Source organism: Akebia trifoliata, unplaced genomic scaffold (genome assembly GCF_017979445.1).
Source record: "Akebia trifoliata isolate Shusen 1 unplaced genomic scaffold, ASM1797944v1 Contig00996, whole genome shotgun sequence".
NCBI lineage: Eukaryota > Viridiplantae > Streptophyta > Magnoliopsida > Ranunculales > Lardizabalaceae > Akebia > Akebia trifoliata.
In genome coordinates this window covers 1-8,691 of record NW_028237407.1, presented here as the reverse complement: position 1 = coordinate 8,691, position 8,691 = coordinate 1, and the positions used below count along the sequence as shown (strand labels likewise).

At 34.4% G+C, this 8,691-nt stretch overlaps 1 protein-coding gene across 2 annotated transcripts; it reads right to left on the bottom strand.

The window, feature by feature from the left end:
• Window positions 1-597: 597 nt before the first annotated feature.
• On the bottom strand, window positions 598-6,277 carry LOC147380778 (UPF0481 protein At3g47200-like). Of its 2 annotated transcripts, none has more exons than XM_086431245.1 (3): window positions 6,145-6,277; window positions 3,430-3,507; window positions 598-2,016 (listed from the first exon to the last, which is right to left on the bottom strand). In XM_086431245.1, exons 1-3 carry the CDS (start codon window positions 6,216-6,218, stop codon window positions 729-731), a joined length of 1,440 nt encoding a protein of 479 aa, XP_086287371.1. In that variant the 5' UTR covers window positions 6,219-6,277; the 3' UTR covers window positions 598-728. The 2 variants fall into 2 exon arrangements, with proteins under 2 accessions (XP_086287371.1, XP_086287372.1); XM_086431246.1 differs by having other exon boundaries at window positions 598-1,989.
• Window positions 6,278-8,691: the final 2,414 nt, after the last annotated feature.

Here is an 8,691-nt window from a genome sequence, read left to right as displayed (position 1 = left end):
CATAATGTATAATAGAAATATTATCTAAACTAATTGAAATTATTTTATCTTGTGCTCCCCAATTATGTATTTCATCATCTATTTTAGTTGCCATTACAAAACCTAAATGTGGAAGGCTCCGTAATAAAGAAAAAGAAATAATGTGATAGTTTACATAAATACCAAAACCTTAGTTTGGGGTCCATAAATTGAAGTTAAATTAATTTTTCCCGGAATTTGTTTAAATATATTAATTTATTGATTTAGTGTGCTACAAGTAAAAGTTGATTTGGTAATGTAAGTTTCTGTTAAATGTATTAAATATTCTAAAATTTGTAATTATGCTTTAAAAAAAAATTATATATAACATGTAACTCAGAGAGTTCAAAGCCAGACTTCAATTTCCAAATCAATTGGGCTAAAAAAAAGGTTTCAGTAATGAAGTCTAGTCATCTCAACAGCAAGTTTACAATATAGGTTTAATTTATGGAGGAAAAGAATGTACATGTCTCTTTGAAATTAGTTTTTGCCTAACATTGCTCAACAATCTATGCACTTGCTCAGTTGTTATAACAGAAATCAATCAATTGGGTTGCAAGCTAGTTTGCAGCACAAACATTAGATGAAAGCTACTTTAATTAGACACAGAGTTGCACAGTATTATTTATTACATGTGAGCATACATACACACAACTTGGAACAAAGAAAGTGATATTGGTTTAAAGATTGCTAAATAAGTTTGCTTGATTTCACCGGGGAAAGACAGTGAAGAAGGTTTGGATGGAAGTTAGCAAGATAACATAGCTTGCAGCAATTAAAGCGATAGTGGTCCATGGGCTACGAAAATAAGTGTGCCTCAATTCAGCTATGTAAACCGTCCTCTTTTTTTGAAAATGGAATTGAATTTTATCGTCAACTTCCAAATAGGCATCAGTTTCAGAAATCAATCCTGCTGCCAATTGCTTAATGAGATTAGCCACTTTCTTATCACTGCCAAGGTAATTGCAAATTATGCCCTTAGAGCGCAACACTTTCACGTCGTCAGCATGATCAATGAGTGAATCTAGGAAACAAATGAAGGCGATGAATGGACGATTTTCACGATCACGGCAATTCAATTCATAGGCAATTAAATTGAGAAACCTGTCTTTGGTGTAGTGGTTAATTTCTATTTGGGGAAGTAATAGCTCTCCACTTAGCCAATGACTTCGGAATTCAACATCATGTAAACAAATTGAATTATTTTTCTTGAATGTAATCCCCATGGCTAGAAGCTCCTTGAGTGGACGGTATGATCGCTCCTGCCCAGAATTGGACCTAGAACAAGGTATACCAACTAGTACGTCACGAAAAAGGCCTAGGATGAATGATGATGAAGGCATACCATGATTTTGACCAGCAGATGGTGATGAACTTACCCTGGTTCTGCCAATTTTTAAGCCAATTTCTGAGTTGATATATCTGTAAACCAAATTTTCAAGGCTACGATCACAGTCCATCAACTCCTTCAAAATTAGGTACGGGAGTTGGTTCTCAAGCAAGAACAAATCTCTAGATATCAAAGGTATGACATTTTGTAATGCCATCAACATGTTCCCTTCTCCACTAAACATGACCTCTCGAATGAAATCCAAAATAAAGCACCCATCCAAAAGCATCATGGTTGTGAATGCTACATCGTCGACATTAGCCATGAAGGAATCATTGTAGCACATCTTAGCCTCAGTAGTTAAACATTCAAGCTTATGGTAGATAACATCCACGCTAGAATGACAAGAAGAGGCAAATCGCCGAACAGATGTGAACTTGAACCCTTCCATCCCCGCTAACTTAGATTTGCCATGGTGATAAGGTCCAATTGATACCACTGCAGGATCAAAGCATTCACTGTAAGCTTTGTTCCCCCGCATCCGTAGTGGTACTGTAGGAAGATCAATGTAACGTGCCATTGCTTCGTTTGTGGTGTCCGTTTTTGTGTGGAACAACGTGTCCTTCAGACCTAGTAGCCGGCTGAGAGATTTTTCTGTGATCATGTAACTAGGATGCAAATGGCATGTGAGGAAACAATTAAAACTAAAAGTTGTTTTCTATCACTCTGTTTTTTTTTTTTTTTTCAAACAATATAAAAATAACGAAAAAGGAAAATTTTGGACACTTAACCGCCACTATCACAAAATCCTTCAAATTCTTTCAAAAATTAGAAAATTAAAAGAACAAGGAATTGCCTCCTTCATAACTCCAACTACCAAGATTTGTTATAGTATTGTATTTAATATTCCAACAGTCCCATGAATTGGTTATTCCTAAACGAGTTATGAAAGCTGTCACAAACATTCCTGGTCTCCCCATTGGATCAAGAACATGTCAGAGAGATCAAACACTGATAATTCATCTAGGGCCTACACTATGTGAAAACTAAAAATTCTATAGAAAATTTGACGGGCCAAGGCCTATGAATTTTAGAAACCAAAATTTGATGCCTAGGGCCATTGTAACTTGTGATTTTCTATAGTAAAAAATTCTATAGGAAAATTTAGAAACCAAAATTTGACAGCTTAGAGCCACCAAATTTCTCTCATCCTCCATTAATTTGACGGTTTCGATTCAATGAAAGAAAAAATTCGACAATGGAAATTTTTACGCTATGGCCCGTCAAATTTTGCAAGCTTTTTTCACATTGTGCTGACTGAATTAATTGGCAATTCGTCGAATTAATTGATGAATGTTTTAATCAATAGTCCAAATTCACAGAAAACATGCAGCTTGTCGTTAATTTAAACTGCAACTTAGAACAACCATTTGTTAATAGAAAATCTCAATTATTTATACAGACAGTCTAGGCTACGTATCACCTCTAAAATTTGAATAAGGGGTGGAAAATTATTTAGAATTTTCAGGGGGGCATAAAAATGGGCATTTGAGAAAACACAAATAAAACTAAAAATTGATTTCTTTCAGCTATTTTTTCTATTTCTAAAGAAAATTTAATAGTAGGGGAAAAGAGAAATTCATTCTAGTTGTGATTATATTTTGTGTCAGCCTACAAGGAATGGAGATTTATTGTTCACTGTATAAAACTGTGTATGAGAAGTAACCGTTACTCATAATAAATAAATAAAAATTCAGCATTTAAATGGTAGAATAATTTTGCTATGATTTTATAACCCATTAAAAAGAGATGAAATTTCCCATGTGACAAAAGAGCAGCTTTCCATTGTTTTAAAAGCTTTCCAATGAACACTTTCCCAAGGAAAGTGGGACACACTAGACTTTTCAAAATAAAATAATATTTTGTCAGAAATAATTCATAATTTATGGTGTCTCAAACCGCATTTGAGGCTCTCCATTAAACAAACCTTAATAAATATCTTGTAAGTAAGAAATACAACTAACTGAAAATAAAACAGGGAAAAAAGAAAGAAAGGTAAATAATTAAGATAAATAGCTTACATATGAATAGGTGTAGGCTCGTTGTTGTTTGGCTGTGAATTCCCCTCATTTAAATGCTCTATTTCCCCTTGGATTGTTCTGGTTCACAAATAGGAAGAAAGATAAGTGTTGAAAAAGCCAAGATAGCAAACAGAAAAGATAATAAAAAGAACAAAAATAAATAAGCAAGAACACAAGCTTTGTCTGGTTCGACAAGATTGCCTATGTCCATGACATCAAAGAGAATACTTTTGACTATGAAAAAACCTATTACAATCTCTCTCCTTCCTCTGAGAAACCAAGTCACTTATTCTAACCTAATTCAGGTTTCACAATGAGTGTGTATATCAGAAAAAATAACATAAGTAACCTTAAGAAAAATATTATGTATTTGCCCCTTTCTGTAAATCCTAAATTTTTTGTCACATGCACTCCAACCTAGAGCCCATGAGCAGGGGGCAACCCGAGGGCGTTACTCCCTGCACCTCCGCAATTCAATGGGCTCAGTATCCATGTCATACCCCCAACATAATACAATGCACATACACAAAAATATGAAACCCTATTCTTCAATGAAGATATGTGGTTGGGACACACTACAAAATTCATCAAACTCTTTCAAAAATTATATATATATATATATGTATGTGTAAGAATAAGGAATCCCTTGATTAATTCATTGAATTAATTAGAGATTCGTGGAATCAATAAATGAATTGTTCAATCATTTTCTTTAATTAAATCAGCCCTAATCTTGACCACTCTCCATCTCTTGAAATCATAACTCATGTACTTATTTTGTTGGCTACAACATCATTTATTTTTGAGTCGTGATAATTTGACCATCCCATGTTAAAAAATCAATCGACTACCCTAACATGACAAGTTCAGGAACCGTTGATCTGCGCTCCTAGGATACACGGTTCCATCAAGATACACTTTTTTATGGGCAAGTGCAGTCGTCTATCCCGAGGAGCGCAGATCTACAGTTTCCGAACTTGTCACGTCAGGGTAGTCGATTGAATTTGCCATGTGGGTAGTCAGATTATCACGATTATATATAAGGTCCTGTTCGGCACCCAACCATTTACCCAACAATTTGCCCAACATGTTTTGTCCTACATGGGTTAGAAGATTTAAGCTGATTTTTGGTGAGGATGATCTCTATTGTGAGGAGATCATCCTTACCAAAAATCAGGTCATTCCAAAACTTCTAACCCTATCATAAATGATTTACAAAAAATGGACGGTCCACGATTTTTCAACTTGTAAATATGGGTTTAGAAGATTTGGAATGGGCTAATTTTTTGTGAGGATGATTTTTTAACCGTAGAGATCATCCTCACCAAAAATCAGCCAAAACTTCTAACTCATGTAGGACAAAACATGTTGGGCAAATTGTTGGGTAAATGGTTGGGTGTTGAACATTTCCCATATATATATATATATGGGAAATGTTCAACACCCAACCATTTTTGTCTTACATAGGTAAAAAGTTTTGGAATGGGCTGATTTTTGGTGAGGATGATCTCTATGGTGACGAGATCATCCTCACAAAAAATCAGTTAATTCCAAAACTTCTAACCCCATGTTTACAAGTTGAAAAATCATGGACCGTCCATTTTTTGTAAAGCATTTGTGATGGGGTTAGAAGTTTTGGAATGGGCTGATTTTTGGTGAGGATGATCTCCTCACCATAGAGATCATCCTCACCACAAATCAGCCCATTCCAAAACTTCTAACCCATGTAAGACAAAAAATGTTGGGCAAATGGTTGGGTGCTGAACATTTCCCATATTTATGATCTTCAAATATATTCTAAATCCAACTGATCCCATCCAAATAATCCCCAAAGCCAAATTTGATTGTATATTTTTCTCACGTTTTGTTTTAAGAAACATCCCGAGAGCTGTTATTAGCATCCCAACTTTTACTTATCACACCCAAATTTCTTAAATTATTTATCACATCCTAATTAAAGATTAAAACACACTATCCAAACATTACAACCTGGTTTGGTTCAAGTTATTATATTAACATTACAAAACATTATAACTCTCAGTCAAACAATTTCAGTAGTTGTTTTAGTTTACAATTAGGATTAGACGCATATTACATTCAAAACCTAAAAATAGATCTCTAACAAATAAAAAATAAAATGGGAGAGCTCCTAATGGCACCCCAACTTTTACTTATTCCCAACCATTCATTTATTTTTTTAATTAGGGTGTAATGAGTAAAAGTTGGGGTGCTAGTAATAGCTCTCAACAACTGTATGTAGAATCCAAAAACCATGATCGGATGACAAATTTACCTAGATCACGAAATAAATTTTACAAACTTTCAAGAATATATATATATATATATATATATATTAAAATTAATTTCACCATTGATGAAATACATTTTGCTTAGTGAATAATAATAATACTAATAATATTGAAAAGAGATGAAATTTCCCATGTGACAAAAGAGCAGCTTTCCATTGTTTTAACAGCTTTCAATCCGGCAAAAAAGTTTCCAAGGACCCAAGGAAAGTGGGACACACTAGACTTTTAAAGATAAAATAATATTTTGTCAGAAATAATTCATAATTTATGGTGTCTCAAACCGTATTTGAGGCTCTCCATTAAGCAAACCTTAATAAATATCTTGTAAGTAAGAAATACAACTAAACTAAAAAAAAAAAACAGGGAAAAAAGAAAGAAAGGTAAATAATTAAGATAAATAGCTTACATATGAATAGGTGTAGGCTTGTTGTTGTTTGGCTGTGAATTCCCCTCATTTAAATGCTCTATTTCCCCTTGCATTGTTCTGGTTCACAAATAGGAAGAAAGATAAGTGTTGAAAAAGCCAAGATAGCAAACAGAAAAGACAATAAAAAGAACAAAAATAAATAAGCAAGAACACAAGCTTTGTCTGGTTCGACAAGATTGCCTATGTCAATGACATCAAAGAGAATCCTTTTGACTATGAAAAAACCTATTACAATCTCTCTCCTTCCTCTGAGAAGACCAAGTCACTTATTCTAACCTAATTCAGGTTTCACGATAAGTGTGTATATTAGAAAAAATAACATAAGTAACTTTAAGAAATATATTATGTATTTGCCCCTTTCTGTAAACCCTAAATTTTTTGTCACATGGACTCCAACCTAGAGCCCATGAGCAGGGGGCAACCCGAGGGCGTTACTCCCTGCACCTCCGCAATTCATGGGCTCAGTATCCATGTCATACCCCCAACATAATACAATGCACATACACAAAAATATGAAACCCTATTCTTCAATGAAGATATGTGGTTGGGACACACTACAAAATTCATCAAACTCTTTCAAAAATTATATATATATGTAAGAATAAGGAATCCCCTGATTAATTCATTGAATTAATTAGAGATTCGTGGAATCAATAAATGAATTGTTCAATCATTTTCTTTAATTAAATCAGCCCTAATCTTGACCACTCTCCATCTCTTGACATCATAACTCATGTACTTATTTTGTTGGCTACAACATCATTTATTTTTGAGTCGTGATAATTTGACTACCCCATGTTAAAAAATCAACCGACTACCCTAACGTGACAAGTTCAGGAACCGTAGATCTGCACTCCTCAAGATACACGGTTCCATCAAGATACACTTTTTTATGGGGAAGTGCAGCCATCTATCCCGAGGAGCGCAGATCTACAGTTTCTGAACTTGTCACGTCAGGGTAGTTAATTGATTTGCCATGTGGGTAGTTAGATTATCACGATTCTATATATATAGGGTCCCGTTCGGCACCCAACCATTTACCCAACAATTTGCCCAACATGTTTTGTCCTACATGGGTTATAAGTTTTGGAATAGGCTGATTTTTGGTGAGGATGATCTCTATGCTGAGGAGATCATCCTTACCAAAAATTAGATCATTCCAAAACTTCTAACCCTATCATAAATGTTTTACAAAAAATGGATGGTTCACGATTTTTCAACTTGTAAATATAGGGTTAGAAGATTTGGAATGGGCTAATTTTTGGTGAGGATGATCTTTTAACCATAGAGATCATCCTCACCAAAAATCAGCCAAAACTTGTAACTCATGTAGGACAAAACATGTTGGGCAAATTGTTGGGTAAATGGTTGGGTGCTGAACAGGACCCCATATATATATATATATATATATATATAGGGTCCCTTTCAGCAACAAACATTTTGACAAACATTTTGGCAAAACATTTTTCAAAACATGGGCTAGAGGTCTTGGAATGGGTTGATTTTTGGTGAGGATGATCTCTACGGTGAGGAGATCATCCTCACCAAAAATCAGCCCATTCCAAAACTTCTAGCCCCATATTTACAAGTTGAAAAATCGAGGACCGTCCATTTTTTATAAACCATTTTTGATGGGGTTAGAAGTTTTGGAATGAGCTGATTTTTGGTGATGATGATCTCCTCACCGTAGAGATCATCCTCACCAAAAATCAGCCCATTCCAAAACCTCTAACCCCATGTTTTTGAAAAATGTTTTGCCAAAATGTTTGTCAAAAGTTTGTTGCTGAACATTTCCCATATATATATATATGTGGGAAATGTTCAACACCAAACCATTTACCCAACAACTTGCCCAACCATTTTTGTCTTACATGGGTTAAAAGTTTTGGAATGGACTGATTTTTGGTGAGGATGATCTCTATGGTGAGGAGATCATCATCACAAAAAATCAGCTCATTCCAAAACTTCTAACCCCATGTTTACAAGTTGAAAAATCGTGGACCGGCCACTTTTTGTAAAGCATTTGTAATGGGATTAGAAGTTTTGGAATGGGCTGATTTTTGGTGAGGATGATCTCCTTACCATAGAGATCATCCTCACCAAAAATCAACCCATTCCAAAACTTCTAACCCATGTAAGACACAAATGGTTGGGTGCTAAACATTTCCCATATTTATGATCTTCAATTATATTCTAAATCCAACTGATCCCATCCAAATAATCCCCAAAGCCAAATTTGATTGTATATTTTTCTCACGTTTTGTTTTAAGAAACATCCCGAGAGTTGCTATTAGCATCCCAACTTTTACTTATTACACCCAAATTTCTTAAATTATTTATCACACCCTAATTAAAGATTAAAACATCCTATCCAAACATTACAACCTGGTTTGGTTCAAGTTATTATATTAACATTACAAAACATTATAACTCTCAGTCAAACAATTTCAGTAGTTGTTAGTTTACAATTAGAATTAGACCCATATTAAATTCAAAACCTAAAAATAGATCTCCAACAAATAAAAA